Source organism: Melanostigma gelatinosum (genome assembly GCF_949748355.1).
Source record: "Melanostigma gelatinosum genome assembly, chromosome: 23".
In the NCBI taxonomy this organism is placed as follows: domain Eukaryota; kingdom Metazoa; phylum Chordata; class Actinopteri; order Perciformes; family Zoarcidae; genus Melanostigma; species Melanostigma gelatinosum.
In genome coordinates, this window is record NC_136656.1 from 3,285,755 (window position 1) to 3,311,153 (window position 25,399).

Sequence of the window (25,399 nt, forward strand, 5' to 3'; positions counted from 1 at the left end):
TGGACCTTTAGTGAACATGCGTACAAACACACACTATCTCAGCTCATTGTGTTCATTTCAGATTTATGGCAGCCTTTTTCCTCAATACTATGACTGTCTTTGTTTGATGTCAGCACACACACACACACACACTCTCTCTCTCTCTCTCTCACACACACGCTCACACTGTGTGTCTAAAGAAAGCACTCGGTGGCGTCAGACCTGCTCTCTATTGTACAAGTCGGGCATTTCCTGGTCAACAGGAGGAAGGGTGGGGGGGTTCAAGACATACGTGTGTGTGTGTGTGGGGAAGGGAAAGAACACAGGAAGAACTGTGATCGCTTTTACAGAGAAGTCTTGTAAACAAAAATAATACAAATCATTTAATTTTGTCTACATCTGTGCACATATGAGACCATTTTTATGTTTTTTTTTACATTTTAAATGAGTGCATTGAGTGCAGATCTACTAAAGCAAACCGAGACAATGCAGACAATGACAATGTAAGACAAATTAACTGACAAATACAACAATGATCAACGCTAAACTATTAAACCAACTTGAGTCAAAAGCTGGTTTACTCCACGAGTCTCTCACAGTTGAAGCTGAATGATGACGTGAATTGATCTCTTACGAATCTAAATGTACTTATTAAAGTTTTCAACAATTAGTCTGAATAAAGTACGTTGATTTATTGTCCTATGACATAAAGGAGACCCTGTGTACAGTAAGGCACTGCTGTGTATTCCCCTCACTGTTGACGTGCCCTTAAGCAAGGCATTAAAGTGGAAACTGCCTCAGTGGACTCGCTCATGATAAAACCAGGCAGCAGTTGGTCAATGTGTGGAAACGTGGAGCAGGAAGAGCGGCGCAGTAGCGCCCCCTAATGGACACATTGTGTAGAAGCAACCAGTCCACAACTAGAGTCCCAAACCCTTTAGTTCTTGTTCCTCCTCTTCTCTTTCAAGAAAGCTCTTTCTTTCCTGTCTCCTGAGATTATGCTAATGATAAAGGGGTCTTCGACCTCAGAGGATTTAAAAATATCTCCAATATCTCGGCCCTTCTCACCCGCTGTCGTCTCTTCTGTTTGTGCCCAGGTCGGTGTACGACGGCCAGGAGCATGGCCTCTTCATGGAGAAGCTGGACGTGCGGATCAGGAACCACGACCGCGAGATCGAGAAGATGTGCAACCACCACTTCCAGGGGTTCGTGGACTCCATCACGGAGCTGCTCAAAGTACGGGGGGAGGCGCAGAAGCTGAAGGTGAGGAGGGGACGGGGGGGGGGGGGGAGTACGGAGCAGCAGATGGAGGAACGCTCCAAGATTTAAAGAGCTCACGAGGTTGTGAGCTCGACAGACGTTCTACTTTAATTCTTGTTTTTCGCTCTCAGAGTCAGGTGACTGAGACCAACAGGCGTCTTCAGGGTGACGGCAAAGAGGCAAGTGTCGCAAATATCAACGCTGTCCGTTCAGGACTTGTTTTCTGGAGACTTCTTAAGTAACGCTGCTTCCTTCGCCTCCTCTTTTCTCCCCAGCTCATGAGCGCTATGGAGGAGCTGCAAAAGTGTCGAGTGCAGCAGAGAAACATCGCCTCCACCATCGACAAGCTGTCGCACTGCTTACCAGGTGACGCAAACTAGACGCGAGAGTGTGCTTTTGGGCTTCACATGTGTTTGAGACGGCTCTGCTGCTCTGCTGGCATGAAGCTGGACTGGGACGTGTTTTAACCTGCGTCTCTCTTTGCGTTCCCCAGTCCTGGAGATGTACAGCAGACTTCAGGAGCAGATGAGAACCAAAAGGTGTGTCAACGACTCTGTTCTTCGGGTTACATCTCACTGTTTATTTTCTGCGTTCGCACATATTTTAATTATATAATCAAAATCCTGGGTATGTAGCTGACGTTTGTTTGCAGATAAAGGTTTATAAATCAAGTGGACACGGGTTCGGTTTGAGGGTTGGGCTCATTCGTAGAGGAGGTGAAGGACGGGGGTCTTCTTCTTCTTCTTCTTCTTCTTCTTCTTCTTCTTCTTCTTCTTCTTCTTCTTCTTCTTCTTCTTCTTCTTCTTCTTCTTCTTCTTCTTCTTCTTCTTCTTCTTCTTCTTCTTCTTCTTCTTCTTCTTCTTCTTCTTCTTCTTCTTCTTCTTCTTCTTCTTCTTCTTCTTCTTCTTCTTCTTCTTCTTCTTCTTCTTCTTCTTCTTCTTCTTCTTCTTCTTCTTCTTCTTCTTCTTCTTCTTCTTCTTCTTCTTCTTCTTCTTCTTCTTCTTCTTCTTCTTCTTCTTCTTCTTCTTCTTCTTCTTCTTCTTCTTCTTCTTCTTCTTCTTCTTCTTCTTCTTCTTCTTCTTCTTCTTCTTCTTCTTCTTCTTCTTCTTCTTCTTCTTCTTCTTCTTCTTCTTCTTCTTCTTCTTCTTCTTCTTCTTCTTCTTCTTCTTCAAGAAAACCATAGTTAAACAGACAGTTTGCAGAATCAAACCATTAAATTATAGCCATTTTGATTAAATGTTTATGAATAATTGGTCAAAGTACAATACTGAGCAACTTGTTGCTCTCTCTCGCTCCTCCTCCTCCTCTCGGCCTGACCTGCAGATTGGAGTCTGGCTTGTTTGTGTGTTTCTCTAACTTCTCTGTGTCCTGCGGCTGAGAGCAGGGAGAGGTCAGCCAGCAACGACTGCTCCTCGAGAGCTGCAGTGTGAAGTGATGTGTTTGGGGGATATTGTGTTGCTGAAGGTCCCTGAGGTGTCTCTTGAGTGTATTTGTTTCTTGTTGGTGTGTTTCTGCTTGTCTGTTACGTTGTTTTATTGCTGTGTTTGTTAGTTTCGTGTCTCCTCCTGTAACCAGAAACTCGCAGGTTTAATCGGCATCTGCACAAAGCTACATGTGTGAGGACAGGGAGGCCAAACTAAATCAGATTTGACTAGTTTGATCTTAAAGTTCATCAGGAATCAATAGACTGTTTGATTAAATAAATGTGTGTGTGCGTTAGGTACTACCCGGCGCTGCGGACGTTGGAGCAGCTGGAGCACACGTGTCTTCCCCGGGCCGGTCAGTACCGGTTCTGCTCCATTATGGCGGAAAACATCCCCAAGCTGAGGACGCAGATCCGGGACACGGCGATGACCGAGCTGAGAGACTTCCTGGAGAGCATCCGGAAACACTCGGACAAGATAGGAGAGACCGCCATCAGACAGGTAGACAAACACGTATGACTGATTGATAGGTAAACCTCTGACCCCCAAAACCAGAATTACAGTATTTACCTTAGCCAGAAGCTGTAAAAAGAGACATTATTGACGAATTTCCAACAGTCTTTGAACACATTGTGTGTGACGTACACTTCCGTCCGGAAAAGCAACCAAATCGAAGCCTAAAATTGTCTTCCATGTTTCATTTAAAACTTTAAAAATAAACCATTTGCACAAGTTACATCCTGTAAAAGTACAAAAATTGTGAACTCGTCTGCGCAACCGATAAGCCAGGAACGACTCGGCTGAGGACAACTGTCACGTTACAACAATTCACTGAAATTTCGACTTGTGGAATGGGAACTGTGTTATTCTGCACAAAATACACGTTTGAGTTCTCTCTGCTTCTTGCCATGGTTGTGCTGTTTCCATCAAGCCCATTCAATCCTACATTACCCATAATGCAACTGTTGAAAGCTGAAGATGCTTGATGTTTTTTCTCAATTCTTTTGATGTTCATAAGGTTCATCTGATAAGGACTGCACAGCGCTGTTTTACGAGCGTGTCTTTCTGCCCTCTTACCACAAGTGTTTTCTGTTCTCCATCATGTCTTTCTCTTTCTGTCTGTTAATCAGAAGCAGCCTGTTAGAGTGTGTGCGTGTGTGTGTGTTGCTCTGTGGTTCCACTGCCAGTAAACAAGCATGTAGGCGCTGCAGGAGACGCCATGGCCTGTCAATGAACACACACACACACACACACAGTGTGCAGAGACCCTGCTTTTCAGCACTTACCTAATTGTTTTTCTGTTCTCCGAGGCCAAGGAAGTTCTATTGGAGCGTGTCCGTTTGTGTGTTTTGTGCTCAAAGTGAGGCCTCCTTGTTTATTTGTGTGCCTCCATTATTTGGGGAATGTTGCTCTGTGGGATTTCAGGAGGAAGGGAACGAGGAAGGAGCGCTCGACGACAGACGGATGAGCGGATGGAGACTCGGAGAAAAGTGGCTGTTGTGTCGTACATATATATTCTAATCACGACTTCCTCTGTTGAATACTGAGTCGTCACATTGCCCCGGTGGACTTGGACGCCGGTTGGCCCCGGGACCTTTTGGTGCACTTTGTCCCACTCTTTCTGCCCGTTTCTCTCCTGCAGGACCAAAGTCGGGGCTTCTGTGGCTCACGAGGTGAAGAGGTTCGATGCCCAGCTCCTCCGTGTGTTGCAAACTGTGCTAAAAACTCCAACAGAGACGCATATTCTGACTGCATTGTCCACAGAGTGCTCATAAATCCTGTATCGGCATATCCCACGTGTCTTAATCAGATAATGCTACATTTGGAATAGCAGCCACGTATCAAAGATTTCCGATAAGATCGTTTATTTAGGATTTTACAGCTTTTCTTTTCTCTATAACTCTAGATTTTGGACTGTTGGGCGAACAAGCAATTTGAAAACGTAATAGTAGTTGCTTCTAAAAATCGGAATGTTTGGTTTGCAGTGCACTCGACTGTCTGTCAGTCATGAAGTCCTCCTGTTCTGCACTGTTTCACTCTAAGAGTTTGTTAAGTGTCACATTATTTTTGGCTCCCAACTGTGGCACGCCATCAAAAATATCAAGACATTTCTGGCAGGACATATCGGAGGAAATGGTGAATAATTCTGCAGGGAAGTCAAAAATATCAACGTGATATTACAATGATCTGTCGGCGTTGGACAGCGTTAACAGCCCACACAATTTGACCCATTAAGAACTACAACAACAGACATACTACTGCATTTCAGGCCATGAAGAAGAGTATTTTGTCCTCTAGGTGTCACTAGAGGATCACTTCTCACTCTTAATCTAAACCGTTGCTGCCTCTGGTTGACCTGTGATAGAAGGTCCTCACTCTTACTCACTTCAGTTAGAGAAACACAGCACATGCTTCACTAACCGGACGCCTCTACCTGAAACTTTAAGATGTCCTGGAGGCGTTTAAGAAGCCCCTTCAACGTGTAATTCGTCATCCATCTGTAGGTTAAAACATTCGTTTTAACTCCGAGCAAGGAGTTGGAAAAAGATCAAATGATGACACAATCTTTGATCCAAGTCATAAACACCGAGCAGTAGACGCAGAGGAGTTAGTCGCCGCATACAAGTAGTCCCCGCTTATCACTCCGCACACTCCGAACCCTTCGTGACCCTTAGGTGGGGGGTCCTGGGACCGCACTTTTGGGAATCGCAGGCGAAGAAAATCCACTTGCAGTCGCCGAGGAAGCTAACCGCTAACTCCTCTAACCACTAATTACAAGGAAGATTATGGAAACCCCAGTGGTCCGGCAGTCCTGACACTGACACTGGGATTATGTTGTAGTATCAGATGTTTGGCTCGGAGCGCTCGCACTCAATCAGAAGGAAGTGTGTTTATGTGTGTGTGGAGGAAGAAATTAGACTTTCTTCTTCTTTCCTTCCTCTCCTTTTGTCCCTTCTTTTTTGGTTCTCTCCATCTCTTTCTCTCTCAGACAGCGTGTCTCTCTGGTGTGCTCTGTTCCAAATTAGCCCTAACTCGCTGTACCCGGCCGTCGTTGCAGCTCCCTCGACCGAGGATGTGAAAATAAATAGATCTGTGGAAGGAGGAGGGGATGGAGGGAGGAGACGGAGGAGAGCGCAGGGCTTACAATGGAGCTATTGTCTGCTGCCACATGCCCATAGAAGAGGAGGAAGAGGAGAGGGGGAGGAAAGAGGGTTGAGGAAGAGATGGAGGAACAAGTCAAAGAAAATGATGGAAGCAGAGGAAAAGGAGAGGAAAGAATATGTAAAGGATGGAGGAGAAGTGAAGGAGGGAAGATGAGGATGTCATGTTGAAGAAGTGGATCAGAAACGGAGTGAATGGAGTTGCTGTTCTACCTCTGCCTGTTTGTTTGTTTGTGTTTTTGTGACTTTTGGTGTTTTTAAAGGGTAAGTTTTGATTCACCAAAGTCACACGACAACACAAACAAACGGCAGAGAAATCATCTTCAAATGTCTTTGTCATTCTTTAATTATTTGTCATTTCGCTCTTTCTCTTTAACTCTGTCACGTCACATTTCCTCCTCTCTCAAGATGTCTCTCCGTCTTTCTCTCTTCCACTCTTTCCATCTCCTCATCTTTCCGTCTCCTTCCCTCCCTCTTTCCTTTTCACTTTCAGCAACAGACGAGTTCAGAGCTTCTGCTGTGCATTCGGTAGTTCTACACACACACACACACACACACTAATGGGAAACAGACTGCTGGGCCTGTGAAGTGGAGGAAGATTGATTACCTGTATCTAGTTACTGAACACACACATGCGTGTGCGTGCAGCGAGGGTGGCGGAGGGCACGCGCTGCGTCGTTGTGTTCAGCCATCGCAGGGAAAACCAAAACGGACTGTTACATGTCGCTGTGTGTGCGTGTGTGTGTGTGTGTGTTATCTGCCGAATAATGCTCCACAGTTCACTGCCATCGGACACCATTTTTCTGGCTCGGGGTCGGCCTGCCAAAAAGTGATCTATAGCCGGGATGTTCCGGTCCGAGTCATTTAATATACAAAGTGCTTTCACGGCACATTACTTCATACGTTTTACTACATAATACAACCGTGCAGTGTACTTTGAGTACATCTCGGATGGCTTTTCAACACGAGAGTAAACATCCAACACGTGTTCACTCCCAACTCGTCAAATAGTACGAGTTTTGCATTTGAACGTGGCAGGGGACGCCTTGTTAGTCTCCACTCGTCACATGTCTTTTCAAAATAAAGCTCCGTCGTCACAGGAAGTTAGACAACAAAAGCACTTAGTTAGAGTGAGGAGAAGAGCTTGGTTGAGGTTAACTTGACCGACTAACGCGAGTCACGTGATGAAATGTGACCGATTTACTTTTACTTTCGCTTTGTACCTGGACGCAGATCTCATGGACCCGCCCACCTCCCCTCCTGTCCGCCGTCTATGGACGGAGAATTCAATAGAATTCAATAATCCTTTCCCTTCTTCCCCCCCCTCCATCTTTGCCTCCTTTGCTCTCTCTCTCTCTCTCTTGTGCAAGAGATGACGCACATTCCCGCACTCGAGCTTCGAGTGCCACACCGAGTGCCGCCCCTGGAGAGAAACGCGACAAAAGGCCGGGCTTAGGGTTCTGTTGTGCCACAGAGCTCTGTGTAACCGGTGGATTCCTCAGGACTCGCCTTAAAAAAAGCCAAATTCGGCCGCTGAGTGGAATCCTCTGACGCAGGTGCTGACGTCCGTACCTGCGGCGCCGCGTACCGCGTATTGAGGTCTGCGCCATTTCTCTTTCTGCCTTCATTCGGTGTTTTTTGCCATTTAGTCTGGAAGATTTGCCGAGAAGACTCGTTGCTGAGCGTATTTAGAGTTTTTCTGTTCCCTATTCTGGCCTTCAGAGGAGACATTCCCGTTTGTCCCCACCTACTCACCCCCCCGAACCTTTTATCCTGAGAAATGAGACTTTCCACCCATTCTTTTCGTACTTGTTGTCTGATATGACTCATTAGTCTGCCATGTGTGTGGGCATGAGATCAAAGATGCCATTGTATTCTTCCAACGGCACCGATATTGTGTTTGTCCGGCTTTGTTCGCATCCGCACCAGTTTTTCTCATTAGCTCCGTCATTAAAGGCACAAATCGAAGCCTCTGATGTATTTGATGTATGTAACGACTCTAAGACGGAGGTCCTAGTTATTGCTCCAGAGGAGTTTGTCGCCATGATCAGGCAGATTGTTAGCAGATTGTTTTATTTTTTATTATTTTTTATTTTATTTTTAAATTTTCTCTGTGTCGATCATTTATTGACCCTAGGGTCACATTGTGTTTTTTATGCTTTTAAATGTCTGCTCTGTTAAGCACTTTGTGATACTACTGTCTGTGAAAAGCGCTATATAAATAAAATTCATTCATTCATTTATAGACGTCTTGCGTCGACCGATCCAAGCGCGCAAGGTAGCCTACGTGCTGGCGAGGGCGTTCACAGGAAGCAGGGTTCACATCGATCTGGGTGCGGATGGAAAGACGCACTTAGCTTCGGGTTTTCCCACAGAAATGTAATGGTCGCCAAGCTGGGGACGAGTTCAAAAGGACCCGAAGAGTTGCCGCTGTTTGATGAACAAATCCGATAAGTGTTAAGAAAGCTGCAGAATATAACAGAACGGAGGAAACGATCTATTATTATCTATAAAGTGTACAACAATAGAAAAGGATGCTTTACTTCAGAAGTCCACTGTGAGAAACGTGACTCTGTTTTCATCTTGTTGGATACAAGATCCCAATCATTTCCAACCAAAACTTCCTGTTTGATGATTATTATTTAAGTGTGCCTCATCCTGCTGTGCTGCAGAGGGAGGATCATTTCCCATGATACCTTGTGTTCCCCAAACAGTGACACAGTCTGGGTTTGCATTGTATTTTGGGCTGCATTTCCATTCCCTTTTGTCTTTGCCACACCCCTTTTTTTGTTAGTTTAATTTCTGAAACTTCACCAATAGGATCATTGCTGCATTATCTAAATTGTTGCCACATTCACTTATTTTCAAATGGACACATTTTGTGATATAATTCGACACGTAAACTTAACTCTTTTTAGATTCTGAGCTTATTAACGCACCCAAATTTGAATTACGTTTTTTGACACTCAAAAGCATAAATCAAACATGGAAGATGCCCCCGCCTCCCTTTTCAAGTCCTCAGCGCTAAGTTTATGTGCTTTGTCTTCGGATTCATCGACTCTTCATCCTTCCTGTTCTTCCCTTCCTGCCCTTCTCCCTCTGGTGTATTCTTAGGTGCTTTGGTTTTTATAGGACAAGGAGTGGCAGGTTTTTCCCCCCCAAAGGTCTCGAGCAGTGATCTCCTCATCTGCAATTTCTAAGCTTGTCAACGTCTCTGAAATCGGCTAAATGCCTCTTTTGTTAGCTGGCGTATTGTTACTCCTCTCGCCTATAAAGTGTAGTTGTAGCACACATCTGCACCGCTACAGTGGAGTTTGGTTGCAGACGGTGTGTAATTGTTCTCGGTAAACATCTGGTTTTGGTGTCAGACCCTCAAAATCAAAGAGCTGCTCTGAAGTTGCGCCAAAAAAAGCTAAACGCAACAAGCTCCCCTTCCTCCTCCTCTTGGCTTCTTTGAAAAGGTGTTCTTGGAAATGTAGGAAATAACTGAAGGAGAAAACAAAATAATCTTTTGGATGTGACCCGCGTGGCTCGGCTGACGTTTATTCCCGTGTTGTGCTTCAGGCCCAGCTGCAGCGCTCGTTGGACACACAGCCGAGGACCCTGATTGGCCGACGCAGCAGGAAGGAGGAGGAGGCGGCGGGAGGAGGGGCGGGGATGGACAGCGGCGGGGCGGGCGGCAGTCCAGTGTCGGAACAGGACTCTGGCATTCTGGATGTGGAGGATGAAGAGGACGATGAAGTGAGAGAACTGCAACCACTCGCACACAAAGTATTTAAACTTGTCCTTCTGTCTCCGTCCTCTCAAGCTAGACGATAAAGAAGGGATTACATGTCACGTCCTCTAATCTAATAAATAGTGACGTTTGAGTCATGTTAACAGTAGATCAGAGCCGAGTCAAAGTAAAAAACAAGTCCACTTTAAAGACTTATGAAAGTCTCTAAATTAACATCACTTTGATTAGAGTGCAATGTCTCGGTTATATTCATGCTTGACAGGTTTTAGTGTGACGTTGACATCAAAGGGTGGTTTAATGAAGATAACATACGATATGTACACGTTATCATCCTCTCGCTCAGGAACAACGTTTTTGAGATTTATCTCTTGTTGTCGAGGAGAGTTTAGTGAATCTTGAGGAGGAGACACTGCTTCATGTTGAGTCACAGAGAAGACAAACCCCGATCCTGTAGTCCTGCTTATTGTCCACGCGCTGTATGGAATTATCTAACGAAGCACGCACCACATCGAGGCGCTGTATGATGTTTAAGTGCTTCGGTTGCATGTTCACAGTCGGACTCGTAGAAGTCCTGTGGGCACAAAGTGTTTTCGGCGCTGAACTCTTGGAGTCGCCCCGCGCGGGATCAGAAGTGCTTTGTTGTTCACGCTCGAGGAAAGCGAAGTACAATGAAGTGGAGGAGAATGGGGCTGAACTTGTCACCCCCAGTGCTGCCATTCTGTTTCCAGGTCCCTGTCGTCCCCCCTCGGCTTATTTACGTCCTGTAAACTTGACTCAACCTTCTTCACGGGAAGACCTTGGCTCGAACAAAGGCCTGACCCCGCGGCCGCCTCGGGTTACGACCGCGTTGGCGCCGATTGGCTCCGTCGGCATCTCGTCTCCTCACGCCGTGTCTCTCCCCTTCCCTTCATTTACAGTCGTCCCCCTGTGTCATCCTATTTTCATTTGCTCCCTTTGTTCTTCTTGTCCTTTTTCATGCCTCCTCTGTGTGAGTGAACACGGACCCTTTACACGGTGGCGTTTTTGAGCTTTTTCGGCACAATCAACGGCCGCTCGGCTCGTCTCCATCACACCAGACGAGGACGAGTCAGCGAGACGTTTCTCTGCTGAGATGGAAGCCATAACGCTGCAACACGTGTCTTACGGTTTAATGAAAGGCTTTTATTTTTAACAATTAAGTTCATCTTCAGTGTTGTACGAAAGGTTTGGTGCGTTTGTAATCCCAAGAGGTTGAAAAAACGACGGCAAAAAAACTGAATACCTACCCGACGAACAAATCAAATTCGGGTCCTCTGTCTGTCTCTCTCTCTTTCTGTCTCTGTCCGTTTCTCTCTCCTTCTCTCTGTCTCTCTCTCTGTCTGTCTCTCTCTCTTTCTGTCATTCTCTTTCTCTCTCGCTCTCGCTGTCGCTCTGTCTGTCTCTCCTTCTCTCTGTATCTCTTCTATTTTTCACTTTGTCTTTTTCAAATGTTTGACATTTTACCAAACAAAATGGACTTCTGTCTCCGCATCTTCCTCTGCAGTTACGTGTTGCTTGCGTTGAAATTTCCGGTTCAACTTGCTTTATTTGCGTGACATGTAAATACATACGTGTTGTCAAAACAGCGGCAGTGACAATACAAACGTTGCTGCGTATGAGAGGCGATCTGAACAGCGAGTGGTCTTTCTCTCCGTAGGTCCCAGGAGCTCAGGACTTGGTGGATTTCTCCCCAGTTTACCGCTGTCTGCATATCTACACTGTGCTGGTGAGTTCATCCACTGCTTCTTTCTCATCTCGATAACTTTCATCCATTTAATCTGATGATGGTGCGCTCTAACTACGATTAATTCCTGTTAAAAAACCACTTCTAATATCTGCATCTAACACTTTTCGTCACAACGTTGTGTGTCGCAAATCATGTATTCTACAACAAGCTTATCCGATTGGTCAACTACACACTCAGCAGGAGAATGTGCTCATCACTGAAAATATAACTCTGTAGCTCCCAGAGTTTCGTAGTTGATATTGATTTGTGTGGAGGACTGGGCTTTGATGACTGGTCGGATGAGGATCATAGAAAACTCAGCGCTGTCCGCGGTGCTGAACTGTCCAGCCCGACGGAGCAGACGAACCTTTACACAACAAGGAAATGTGTGAAGTCTTCAGGGCCGAGGCCGAAATGACACGACAAAGCACGTACAACACACACACACACATGACATGCATACACTGACGTGTAACTGAATAGTGTCTTAACTACTCAAAAGATAAATGTGACTGAAAATGACAACCGTGTTTTCAATTTCGGCAACAAAAAGCTGATGTTTGGCACCAACTTTTTGAAGTTATTGTTGCCCTAAAAGTTTCTGTCCAGAGACGTATATGATGAGGCCTGGCTTCACTCCAACCAGGCTGCTGCACTGAGTGTGTGTGTGTGTGTGTGTGTGTCTCATCTCAGTTAGAGCGAAAGCGACATGGGTGGAGGTGTTGACTGAGCCACGACTGGGTTAGCTGCACATTTGAAGTCTGTCTGGGTGTGTGTGTGTGTGTGTGTGTGCGTGTGTGTGTCTGGCAGGGTGACAGGAAGTGTATGAACTTTGACAGGAAGGAGAAAATGAACGGGTAAGAGGGAGGGAGCAACAAAAAAAAGGGAAAGTGAGGTTAGAGAAAGGGTAAAAGGGGGAGAGGAGAAGTAACGATAGATTGGGTGAGCAAGGTTAGATGATAGAGATGAGGGAAGAGAGGAAGTTTAAAGGGGTGAGAACACATGATGTCATGGTGGTGAGAGACAGGGAAGGGGGGAGGAACAGAGGAGGTGAAACTACAGTAATATAGCAGATAGATGTAATGGATGATTAAGGCTTTTCTGCATAACTACAGCTTAAATGTTGAACAAGTGGTCGTGATACAAAAGTAGGAGGGAGTGACTCCCGACGTTTACAGGAAGGAGAGAGGAGAGAGTGAACCGGCTACCGAGCGATAAGGCAGTGAGGGGAGGGAGGGAGGTCACGAGGAGGCTAAAGAGGGCAAAAACAGGAAGACAAGGGTGAAAACACAGAGAGAGAGAGGAGGACGAGAGAGGAGGACGAAAACATGGATAAGGAAAGAGAGAGTGAAGGATGAGAGATTGGGAAGAAGTGTGTTTAGTCTCGGCAAGGTGTTGAAAGGTCTGACCTCTTCACCTCCGAGGTCAGCCTCCCTCTGTCGCTCAAACACACACACACACACACACACACACACACACACACACACACACACACTTTGAGTGACAGGCCATTGGGCACAGACATGGACTTACCATTAGAAAAGAGAGTTAGCCGGTACCGGCTGGAGGTTCGACTGGAAAATTCTGGACACGCGCACACACACATGCACACACACAATAAATGAGAGTGACTTGTACTCACACAGGCACACGTGCGTGTAACGCTTTCATTTATTTTTCTAGTAAACCTGGATTTTGCAATCAAGACCACCACTTTCTCCACATTTTCCTTCTTCATCCTTTCTTCTCTCGGCCTCCATCTCTCCTTTTGGTTTCCATGTTTTTTAAAGTCCACGGTTTTTCCAGCGGTCGTAGCCCTCCGGAACAATACTGCTTTGTTACGCTCACACACACACACACACACACACCTCTGAGCTCAGTATAGCGAGGAGTTCACGGCCGTTTGATGCCGCTCGCTGGTTGAATACACATTGTTCAGCCGAGGGTCAGTTTGGGAATTGCAGAATGCGGTTTAGTCACCTCTCGACTTCAAACTAAAAGGTTCCAAAACACTTCTCTGGATTACAACCAGTGAAACATTATTCCGTCCACTTTATTGTTTTGTTTTTAACTTTGTGAATTTGTTTTCAATGGACATTGTTCAGCCGAGGCTCAGTGTAAAGGATTAAAGAACGTAACCCGGCTTCAGTGCAGAACTCCCCTCTGGATCTTTAGTTTTATTATTCTGCTTTTGGATCCGCATAACTTCTTTGAATAGTGATTGCTTTAGGTTGTTTTAGCCTAAACCTCATAGATGTATGCTCTAGTTTCACACAGATGTCTTAATAGGATAAAATAATGATGTGATGACATTTTCGCAGCATCATCCACATTCGAAGCATCGTCTACTGTCAATGGATCTGCTACATGCGTGCAAACGCATGCAAGGAATCTGACTTGTTTAAATGACCTTATAGACAAACAGCAGAACCAGCCGACTGGTGGGCAGATAGCTCTAGTTGACTTTGGTTTAAGTCTTTAGGGAGTTAGTAAAACACAAAGATGTGTTTGTTAAATTACCCCAAGTCTCTGTTTTTATTCCTGTATCTTTCTACCTCTCATCTTGGTGATGGCAGGTGTTGGTCACCACACACATCTGCATGTAGAGTCACTCAGAGCCCGCTGGTCAGCAGAGTAGATATGCTGCTGGTCAGGAGCTAAGGGAGCCTGTTATCTACCTCCTTATCGCTGAGCTCACCGAGGACTCCGGGTCCTGGTCTGGGTTCCCAGATAGGCCTCGTTTCTCCCACACAGCAGAGAGGGAGATAAGAGAGGGAGAGAGAGAGAGAGCGTCTGCGTAATGGAAGGAAGAGATACGAGGTGGACAAGTTCAGAAAGCTGCTTCTGTGTGTTTTTAGTTTTGATGTCTGACCAGCGACGCCAACCGAAACTGAACCAGAGCCGATCATCAAAGACACTTTCTCTATCTCCCTTTCTCGCACACACACACACACACACACACACACACACACACACACACACACACACACACACCCTTCTCTAAACTTTCCCATCACTCAGTGGTTCTAACCTTTTGGGTTTTTATACCTCGTTAAATTCATCCTTCCCTGAAAGCTTCACAGTTTGGCCCACATGTTTTCCAGTTCAGTTTAAAGAGCGTGAAGCGGTGATCCAGACAGCTGAAACGGTATTACATAGACATATGAGACATAAAATGTCTTGCCTAGTAATGTGAATAACAGAGGATTTATTGATTCTTTATTTAGTTTAAATTCAGCAAATCGCAACCAAAAAAAACCCCTAAATAATGGAATATCGGGATCTTCTAAACTGTGGATTGTCGGCTTTTTGTCATCAGTTAAAACTGGATTTAAAATCCGTTCTATGCAATCCTCACAGCTGAAAGGGTGTTATAAGGGACATAATAATCAACAACAATATTCAGACACACATTTAAACCAATTTGGTTGAGATTATTAGCTGGTTCTGGTCTTTAAAAGTCCAATTTTAAATGTAAAATGTACAAAAGTTCTGTGAAATCCTAACTTTTGAATAACTTTCTATGATTTATTATTAGTTTGAGTCGTTGAAACGATTGTGTGACTCATTTCCACTCTGGGCCACATCAGCATCACGGTCGCCCTCAAAGGGCCGGTTGTAACTAAGACTGTAAAACTGACTTCTCCTAACATATTGTTAAATAACTCTCTCTGCATTTGATTATTGTTTGATTATTGCTTTCATCAACAGTTCATTACAAACACAAGTACCTGCTCGTCTCTTAGCTAGCTGTGTTGTTAGATTGCTGCTAGTTCATCAACTCGGTCTGCGATGGTGTTTCTTCACAAACTGACATTTGTAAAAGTCTGTATCTGGTCGGAGCACTGCTCACATACCTTCAGCATGCACTGGGCTGTAGCTGTGTCAATATATTCTGCTGTGATTGCAGTCTGCCTTTTAATTCTTGGACAGTTTGATGTTTTTCTCGGAGGCTAAATTTAGCTCCGTGTTTGGTGTCAAAATGCCGACGTGAATTGTATCCTTCATCACCGACACGCCTCATAACACAGAAGACAGACCCGTTTCTCTCCTTGAAGCACAAACATGTATTCGCTTTCCCATCTTTCATTACATTTTCTTCCCTCTGCATCAATTTTTCTCTTCGTGGACATTTTGGGATTATTTGTGGATCTTTTTCAATCGTTGGAAAACCTCTTTTCGGGCTGTTGCCTCTCCTGTCCACCTGTTGTGATAGTTTTAATGTCGGTACACAGACAACATGCTATCTCATAATTTCGACCATGGGGATACTTTTATTTTCAAGTCTAACTTTTAATTATTATTCCCAAAAAAAAAAAAAAAGATTCTTTTTTTATTTTTATTTATTTTTGCTGGGGGATTCGCGGGCCACATAAAATGACGTGGCCTTGAGTTTAACACATATGGTATAAATGATTGATCACTTTTTCAGTGCCAGCGTCCTGTCGTGGTCTCCGAGGAAGGAAGAATTGCAAGTCGCTGAAAATGGCGAACAAAATCAATAAATGAATCATGGAAAATGGGATGAAAAAGAACCTCACGGATTGAGAATACCCAGAGACGGTTTCTTGAACTAGCTACAGTTAGTTATTGTTCAATACATTATTGGCTACTGTTCATGTCAGAACATAAGGTTTTGCCAGCTTTGTTCTATAGCTTCAAACTGCAGTGCTGTAACGGTGAGACGCTCCTCAAACACTGGCGTCCGTCCGTCCTGATCTCTACTTTGTGTTTTAGGGTTTGCGTGATGTGTTTGAGAACTACTACAGAAAGCAGAGGAGGAAACAGGCTCGCCTGGTGCTGCAGCCCCACTCTAACATGGTATGACCCTGCACCGTCACTGTGTGTGTGTGTGTGAATGCACCTTTATGCCCACACACTCCTAACACCCCCCCTCCCCCACCTACACACACTCCTTAATCTATAACTTCTGTTAACTGTTACCGTAAATGTGAATATTGAACAAACGGACGGTTTTATGTTTAAAAATCATATCTTATACTATTTTGTGCCGATTGTTTTTACCGCTCTGTACAGACTCTGTTTCTCTCTCGTCCCTCCGTACGTGTTGTTTTTGGCCTTTTACATTTCTAGCATGAAACTCTGGAGGGATACAGGCGCTACTTCAATCAGATTGTCGGGTAAGTCTCTCCCCCTCCATCTTTAATCAACCTCTTCATCGGTACAGTCTTCAGGGGTTTGAATACCTTCAGATTTTGAGATTTTAGCTGAATTGAAAATTTAATTTATGACAAAATAGAAACATGTTTTCTTCCATCATGACTATTTTAACAGAGACAAAAGAGTATACGTCAGACATCAAATGTATAATTCACTTTTGAACTATTTTTGTCCCCAAAACAAACAAATTATTAAAGCAAACTTGTAGTCTGTTGCTCCGAGGGATTTTTGTGTCAATATTGGCGTCAATAATCGTTCTCCTTGGAATCATAACTCAAATCTAAGCCTACAGACACGATCAACATCTGTGTGATCTACACATCCCGGGGATATCATTATCTCTGATGTCCATTGTGAATAAACGTAAAACGATCTGCTTAGAAATCAAAGAAAAAAATAATGTAGAACTCCAGAACCTGCCTGAGAATCATCACGTTTTAGGTTTTAGCCCACAGCCAATGAACAGCCTACTTCCTGTTTACATCCCAAATGCCCCCAAATATGGCAACTGTAGTTCCAAATGATTTATAGATCCACTTCTTCTGTCAAGTCATCCATTTATCATCCCTCTTTCCTTCCATCCATCCGTCAGCCATCAACCTTCTCTCCAGACGTTCATCCACCCAAACCACAAATCTCTCCATCCTTGCATCCACATGTCATCCCTTTACCTCTCCACCTCTCCACCTCCCCATCGCTCCAGCTAGGCCTTCTGTGTAACTTGGCACAAGACGGACTGAGAGAGAGAGGGAGACTTTGAGTGAAAGCAAACATTCAGCGTTTAGCGACACCTCATTTTGTTTCGGTGACTTCTGACCATTTGACATCTTTTCATCTCTCTCTGGCCACACTCACTTAGCCCTTCCCTCCTTATGCTTTTCCTCTCATCTATCACTCCATCCAATTCTTCCCATTGCATTCACCCACACCCACACACACACACACACACACAACGGTTGATAGAGTGTGTGTGATGGTGGTTGGCTTATTGCTGTTATTCCTTCTGTCTGTCTGACTGGAGCAGATGCTTTTATAAACACCGCCTGGGCTAAACACACACACACACACACACACACACACACACACACACACACACACACACACACACACACACCCCCCCCAGGTCTGTTTTTCCCATTTGATGTTTTGGAAAATGCCATCCCATGTCTCTGTTTCTCTACCATTGTTCTGAGACAACTGAAGTTGTCTTTTTTGTCATTCATTCAACCTTTATTTACACAAAGCAGGCAGACACAAACATTAAGAAACTAAATAATGATAACACTATCTTTAAAACATGTTTCCACTGTTTTATATCTGCCTGCAACATGAAACTAAATGTTTTTACGGGTTTTGCGTAAATAAGCAAATCTTTTTAGTCCGTTGTGTTTACGCTCCGTCTCTGTTGTCCGTCTTCCTCCAGCTTCTTCGTGGTGGAGGACCACGTCCTTCACACCACGCAGGGTTTGGTCAACAGAGCGTACGTGGAGGAGCTGTGGGAGTTGGCGCTGTCCAAACTCATCGCCGCCCTGAGGACGCACTCCGTAAGGACACGAGCGACCCCCAAAAATACCCGCTCATGAAATGCTGAGACTTTGTCAGCATAAACAGCACGCGCTCCTCTGTCTCCGCAGTCCTACTGTGACAACCCGGACCTGGTGCTGGACCTGAAGAACCTCATTGTGCTTTTTGCTGATACACTGCAGGTACGCGTGTGTGATTAACTGTGAGAGGCAGAGTTTATTACCACTTTGGTGTTCTTGTACGGTTCGTTGTTATGCCAGCAAAGCTATTTGCCCCCAGGGCCTCGTGAAACTTGTTCAAAGCAAGTTTTGGGGTTTTTTAAAAATATGGACTGCTGCCAATCACGAAAGAGAGACTTTCTTTCTCAAGTCGAGCATGTTGGAAGTAGGAGTTTATCATCTGATGGCAGTTTGCTCTCCCGTCTACGTATCCTCCGCTGGATGAGCTGACCGGGATGGATTGGGTGTGACGGATGAGAGGATGGAGGGAGGGGGGAGGGCGATAGAGGGGATGTGGGTTAGAACCGGATGGGAGAAACGGTCTGAGATGAGTGAGAGGGGACGAAGTGATGACTGGACGGGACGATGCGCCAAAGTCCTTCACGGGAAGTGATGAGGTGCCGCTGAACGGCTGAATCCACCCGTTCTCAAGAACGTCACCGGATGTGCGTTCACCACGGTTTTATTTTAAGAGGTTTTTGTTTTGGTGTGATTTCTTTGCAGGTAATGGGGTAGTTTCAGCTTCAGCTGGACACTGACTGGTTGCTCTGGTCTTCCTTCTGCTGCAGGGTTACGGTTTCCCCGTGTCGCAGCTGTTCGACATGCTGCTGGAGATGAGGGAGCAGTACGGGGAGATCCTGCTCAAGAGATGGAACGTCACCTTCAGGTACCGAGCACCGAGAGATCGCCAACCTCTGCTGGTGTGCAGGGCGGAAGCGTTTCGGAGAAAAAGTGGAAAAGAGAAAATGTTTAGGCGATCGGTGTTTGTTTTTCAGTAGCAGAGTGCGTGCTGCACTGACCTTCCCCTTTCTAGTCGTAGGGTCATAAGGGTGCCACACACACACACACACACACACACCACTGGTGGTTTGTGGGAAACGTCCTGGTTTTGAAGTTTTACGACCAGCCAGAGGGAGGAAGTGTTTTAAAGCAAATGTCCTGAACATTCTCTACACTTCAGAATGGGTACTACCCTTACAAGAGTGTGTGTGTGTGTGTGTGTGTGTGTGTGTGTGTGTGTGTTTGGGCTTGCATACCATTGTTTCACCATCGCTTTTGTCCAATGACACCAGAGGGACTTGAAGCAAGAACGGACAAACAAACACACACACTCTCTCGCTCTCTCTCTCTCTCTCTTTCTCACACACACACTCACACACACACTCACACACTCACACACACACGCGCACTGGGGAAGCCACAGGAATGCTGTGTTGTATTGTTGGAGAGGGAGCGCTCTCCGGTTCACGGCCTCTCCATGGAACGTTGGAACGTCCGAACTCTGGAGCGCCAACAAGAAGTGGGGGGTGGTGAAGGAGGGGAGGGTGGTAAGAAAACCTCAAGCATTACAATGACCCCCAATGGGGCGTGTGTGTGTGTGTGTGTGTGAGAGAGAGAGAGACTGATGGCATCTCCATCATTCCTGTTTTAAACTGTCTGAAAATAGAAGATTATTTATTTCTTTCCTTCTCCTCTCCAGGCAGGTGTTGGACCAGGACAACTTCAGTCCGATCCCAGTCTCAACAGAAGAGGAGTACAAACACTACACTTCCCAGTTTCCCATGGAGGACCCCGAACTGGACAAGGTAGAGATGGAGAGAGATGGAGGGAGAGAGAGAGAGAGCAGATCAGGATGCTTCAGAATGAACAAACAAGCAAATAAACAGGCTTCAGTTTCATATCGTCCACAGAAAACACATCTTTCATGTAGAATCTCACCAGAAGTGAAACTAGACTCATGTGAGGTTGCTTGTGTGCTAAATGTGAAGCAAAGAAATGTAATCAAATCTCACTTAATCTTTTTTTTTTTTCCTTCAGCTTCCCTTCCCCAAGAAGCTTCCCTTCTCCGAGTTTGTGCCAAAAGTCTACTGCCAGCTCAAAGAGTTCATCTACGCCTGTCTGAAGTACTCCGAAGACCTGCACCTCAGGTACACTCGCACGCTAAACCGTTGACGGGTTTTGGCCAACACTCCCGTGTTGATCGGAGGAGAGCGTAGACAACCCGGTGCCTCCTCCGAAGCACCTGGAGTCACCAGGTTCTATGTTCATCGTAAAAGAAACAGACAGGACATGATTGCTGACTTCAGTTCATGGCTGCACATTTGATGGGGAACGTTGTGGCTGCACATGGCTAGCTGGCTCCGGCTAACTTGTAGCGGCTCTAGCGATGGCATCTACGACAGGAACTGAAGCCACAGGAGTTTAACTGAACAGAGTGTTCAGATTCTAGTTGGTTCAGTCTGTCCCTTTCTGCTCAATTCAAACCGCTATTTCTTTTTGTTTTTGCCAGGAATCCAACTCTTGGTCGCTGCAGCGGGCAAGTGTTTTGCCCCTGAGCACCATAATACATATTTGCCCAAAACAGCCTTTTTTTCTCCATCACTGTCTGCCGTTGTCTCTCTCCCCCTTTCTCTCTTTTTCTCCCTCACACACACGAATACGGCAGACTTTCCTTCGTCGATTCTTTCCACTCTGACCGGAGATCTTTGGCTCGTTAGATTTCGCCCGCTGGACCACAGCTCGGCAATCAAGTCCAGCTTCTGTTCCATGTTCTGTCGAGGTTAAGCAGTGACCCTCTGGTGTGTGTGTGTGCGTGCATGTGTGTATTGGTTACGGTTGATGGAAGAATTAACTAAAACAATGCAGCCGCTTTTCTACCGAGGAGACGAGCAATCAGGAAAACGACTTCCGCTGTCCAGAAGGATTCAGCCAGACACACACACACACACACACACACACACACACACAGATCAACATACATGGAGACACATGCTTGTATACATTCACATAAACACACGCCTGAAACTTGAACTGCACAGCGAACAAAGAAGCTTTCATGCATATTATACAACAGAACTCACTCTGGATGCTTCAGTTTGATTCATATTATTGGTGTCACGCTCTGATTTGGTTTGTGGTTTTTTTAAACTAAATAGCACTTTCTTTTATTCATGCTCGTATCCCTGAAGCATCTTGTGGCTTTTTTGTTTTTAGTGAGCCTATTTGTAGCCACTGACCGCATGTTTGATAGTGTTGCTCCGTCTGTGCAAGAGGCTCACATGTTTGTGAGCGTTTTGTGTCACTCCATCTGTTTGTTTTTATGTGTGTGTGTGTGTGTGTGTGTTGATTCCCCGGTGGGGGCTGTGAACCAGGGAGGTACCATTGATCCGTGGCCGGCGGAAGAGAGAGAGACCGAGGCATGAGGAGGAGTGTCTGATCAAAGGGAAGGAATTAGTATCATAGGAGAAAAGAGAAGGGATGAAAAGAGACTAATTCAAACTGTGTATTCAGTTCACTTCAGGCCTTTGCACATCGAGTCCGTAGTTGTCGTCACGTTGTGTTAAAACATTTACACACAGACTCCGAACTTTTTCGTCCGTAAATTTGTCGGGACAAACAGTAAATTTGTCGGGACAGGTTTGGTTTTCTGCGTCCGGTCGGGATTCTTTGACCGCTCAGAGCCACCGTAGATACACACGTCATCATCCAAATGTCTGCTCAGTGAAATCATCTTTCCCCCCCCCCAACGAACAAAAGTGGCCAGACGGTTTCTCTCCGGTCTCTCGCTGACCAGACGGCACTAATCGCTCTCCTCAATCAGGGCAGTGACTCCACGAGTTGACCCGGCTTGATTTCTCCGGCGCTGCACACGCTGCTATCTGGTTACCGGCACGCCTTCAAACGGACGCACAGGTCCGGAAGCAGACGGCATGATGGAGCAGGGTTGTGGTCATTGATCCCTCTGAACTCTGACCTTAACCTGTGTTCTCAATTCTGATTTTGAGCGGAAAGGGAGTGTCTGTATGTTTGTTAGTGTGTATGTTTGTGTGTCCGTCGGTCGATCCTTTCTCACACACACACACACACACACACACACACTTACATACTCTCTCAAGCTGCCCATCTCCCAAACACCAGCATAGAGGAAGCAGAGCGTACTTGCAGGGCCTCAGTTGATCTCTATTACCGGTGCATGTGGGGGCGTAGCTGCAGTACGTAGCGCGGTCACTGCTCCCGGCCTCCAACAATAAAACACTGTGTTTGTTGCGTTTGCATGTTGCTGAAACACTCTCCGGAGTGTGTTCGGTGGTTCATACCTGTGGCTTCCTGGCTCTGACCTCTCACTGTTTTCCCTGCTGACTGACCGCCGTTGTTGTTGTTGTTGTTGTGGTCGTTGCGCTCTGTGTATTTTTAGGACACGCCTCTTCGTCCATTCCTCAGTGCGCTGTAAACATGCCCGCACCCAAGGCTTCACGGCTTCCCTTTGACTGCGTCAACCGCCGCGTGTATTTACTGCGACTGATGGAGCATAAATATGATGAAATTCAATCCAAATTCCGCGTTGTCTATATTTGTGTGTGTGTGTGTGTGCGCTTGCAGAGTTCACTAGCATACATTGACCTTTTTGCCACTCTCTCCACACACCATTTTTGTCCACTCTGTACTTCTGCAGAGGAATTTCTCCCCCCCCACCCCCACTTGCTCTAAATCGTCGGAACGTTTTTAGGATTCCTCTGCTTTTTTGGAAACAAAGTGAGTTTTGAATTCCAGCGCTCGCTCTCCCTCAGGCGACACTCTGCGCGTGTGTGTGTTTAGGTTGAATTCCAGGCACAGATAATTGAGTGATTTGGTTGGAATGTGTTAGTTCCCCACAGGACTCTGGAATCGAACACGTGCGCTAAAAACACAGATTCCTCTTCGTCGTCCCGCAGCGGGAGGAAAGCCATCGCTTTTGTTTCTGCCGATTATCTCCCGAGTGTTGTATGTCCTCCTCTACCTTTCTCTCTGCGTGTGTGTGTTGTATTATAAACTGGGTTCAGTGTCTTTGTGCCCTTCATGTGCTTCCTCTTACCTTGTCCTCGCTGTCCTGTCTGACGCCCACCCTGATGAACGCTCGTCCCCTCCCTCATGCCTTCACTCTCACAGGCCCCAGTTCAGCTTCTCTTCCAGGAAAGCGGTTATTAAGGCCGCTCGCTGCCATGAAAAACCTTCTGGGTTTCTTCTCCAAACATCACCCACATTTCAAACGTAACGAAAACAATTGTTATGTAAGTGGGTCTGATTAGCGCCGTCAAACATTTCGCTTTAACAGGAAATTTGAGCTCGTTTGGGATTTAACGGCCTGCTGGCTGTCTTTCTGCCTCGCTGGCTGTGCAGAGGTGGTCATTTTATGACTGTTTAAAGTCTGTGGAGGACGGGGGATGGTAAATGTATGTATAAGGACATGAGGCAAAGAGGAAAAACATATTTCTGGATCAGTCTTTGGATGTTTTATTGATTTGGGGACTATTCTAAGTCTTAAATCAACATTTAGCTTGATTATTTTTGAAGCTGCAGTGGAGATTTAAGGCGATGTTTGACTTTCTAATGAGGCTGACGGCTCATAACGTGGTAATGTACTCATTTCAATTGGCTGACATTTAGACTTTTTCCAAATGGAGAGTTTTCTCGCAGACTGAGAAATTGGCTTAAAGTGTTTGTTTTGGCTTTGAGACGCAGAAGTCCCGTCGGCACAGTCGCTCATTGTCTGCCCGTCTGTGTTTACGTGTCCTCAGCTCCACGGAGGTAGACGACATGATCCGCAAGTCGACAAATCTGTTGTTGACCAGAACCCTCAGCCACTGCCTGCACTACGCCATTAAGAAGAAGAATGTCGGGCTGGCAGAGGTGCTGTGTGTGTCTGTGTGTTGAATTTCAAAGTAATGTGCGGAGCACAGAGACAAATGTCCAAACTGAGAAATAAAACATATTTGCTCTTTTTGTTCTAAGCCAGCCTGCTTCAGCTGTTTCTCTGCAGGAGCGTGTTTGTATGAAACAGACCTAAAGACGCCGTGTTTCATATCTGTGTCGTCTGTGTCCAGTTGGTGCAGGTGATCATAAACACCACCCACCTGGAGCAGAGCTGCCACTTCCTGGAGGAGTTCATATCAAACATCACAAATGTCCCGCTCGACTCGGCGAACGCTACCAAGCTGTACGGAACCTCCACCTTCAAGGTACACCGGGACTCTTTCTATCATTTATTGTTTCCATACTTTCATTTGTCATTTTCTCTTTACAATCGCGGTCGTGGTACCGAGGTAACTCGCTGAATATTCTGCTCTCTGCCTCCTCGCAGGACGCTCGCCACGCGGCCGAGGCCGAGATCTACACCAACCTCAACGCCAAGATCGACCAGTTCCTGCAGCTGGCCGACTACAATTGGATGGCGGCGGTGCCGGGAGGCGGGACTCTGGAAGCCAGCGACTACCTGATCGACCTGATCGCTTTCCTGAAGAGCACCTTCAGTGTCTTCACCAACCTGCCTGTTAGTACACACACAGCACATCATAGTGGGAGAAAGTTAAGATACAACTAGCACAATTCAGCACAAATTGTATACCTGGAATGTGTGTGTTTTCATGTCCATTGTGTGTTGTGGCTACATACTTTAGCATGTGTGTGCGTCGTTAACATGGGCTTGTTACGGGTTAGATCGTTAACATGGGCTTGTTACGGGTTAGATCGTTAACATGGGCTTGTTACGGGTTAGACAGTTAACATGGGCTTGTTACGGGTTAGATAGTTAACATGGGCTTGTTACGGGTTAGATCGTTAACATGGGCTTGTTACGGGTTAGATCGTTAACATGGGCTTGTTACGGGTTAGATCGTTAACATGGGCTTGTTACGGGTTAGATCGTGAACATGGGCTTGTTACGGATTAGAACGTTAACATGGGCTTGTTACGGATTAGAACGTTAACATGGGCTTGTTACGGATTAGAACGTTAACATGGGCTTGTTACGGGTTAGATAATTAACATGGGCTTGTTACGGGTTAGATCGTTAACATGGGCTTGTTACGGGTTAGATAGTTAACATGGGCTTGTTACGGGTTAGATAGTTAACATGGGCTTGTTACGGGTTAGATAGTTAACATGGGCTTGTTACGGGTTAGATCGTTAACATGGGCTTGTTACGGGTTAGATCGTTAACATGGGCTTGTTACGGGTTAGATCGTTAACATGGGCTTATTACGGGTTAGATCGTTAACATGGGCTTGTTACGGGTTAGATCGTTAACATGGGCTTGTTACGGGTTAGACAGTTAACATGGGCTTGTTACGGGTTAGATAGTTAACATGGGCTTGTTACGGGTTAGATCGTTAACATGGGCTTGTTACGGGTTAGAT

General features: G+C 45.7%; 1 protein-coding gene across 4 annotated transcripts in view; it reads left to right on the forward strand.

Moving 5' to 3' along the window:
- Nucleotides 1-25,399, forward strand: part of exoc6b (exocyst complex component 6B) — a 61,078-nt gene that overhangs the window by 5,181 nt on the left and 30,498 nt on the right. For all 4 annotated transcript variants that reach the window (XM_079295517.1, XM_079295518.1, XM_079295519.1 and 1 more), the window contains exons 2-18: nt 1,077-1,242; nt 1,371-1,418; nt 1,515-1,605; nt 1,733-1,778; nt 2,960-3,164; nt 9,389-9,565; nt 11,236-11,304; nt 16,042-16,125; nt 16,399-16,445; nt 17,909-18,029; nt 18,120-18,191; nt 18,797-18,894; nt 19,708-19,813; nt 20,046-20,155; nt 23,783-23,894; nt 24,089-24,223; nt 24,346-24,534. In XM_079295517.1, coding sequence (XP_079151643.1) covers nt 1,077-1,242; nt 1,371-1,418; nt 1,515-1,605; nt 1,733-1,778; nt 2,960-3,164; nt 9,389-9,565; nt 11,236-11,304; nt 16,042-16,125; nt 16,399-16,445; nt 17,909-18,029; nt 18,120-18,191; nt 18,797-18,894; nt 19,708-19,813; nt 20,046-20,155; nt 23,783-23,894; nt 24,089-24,223; nt 24,346-24,534 — 1,876 coding nt within the window. The remainder of the gene's footprint in view (nt 1-1,076; nt 1,243-1,370; nt 1,419-1,514; nt 1,606-1,732; nt 1,779-2,959; nt 3,165-9,388; nt 9,566-11,235; nt 11,305-16,041; nt 16,126-16,398; nt 16,446-17,908; nt 18,030-18,119; nt 18,192-18,796; nt 18,895-19,707; nt 19,814-20,045; nt 20,156-23,782; nt 23,895-24,088; nt 24,224-24,345; nt 24,535-25,399) is intronic.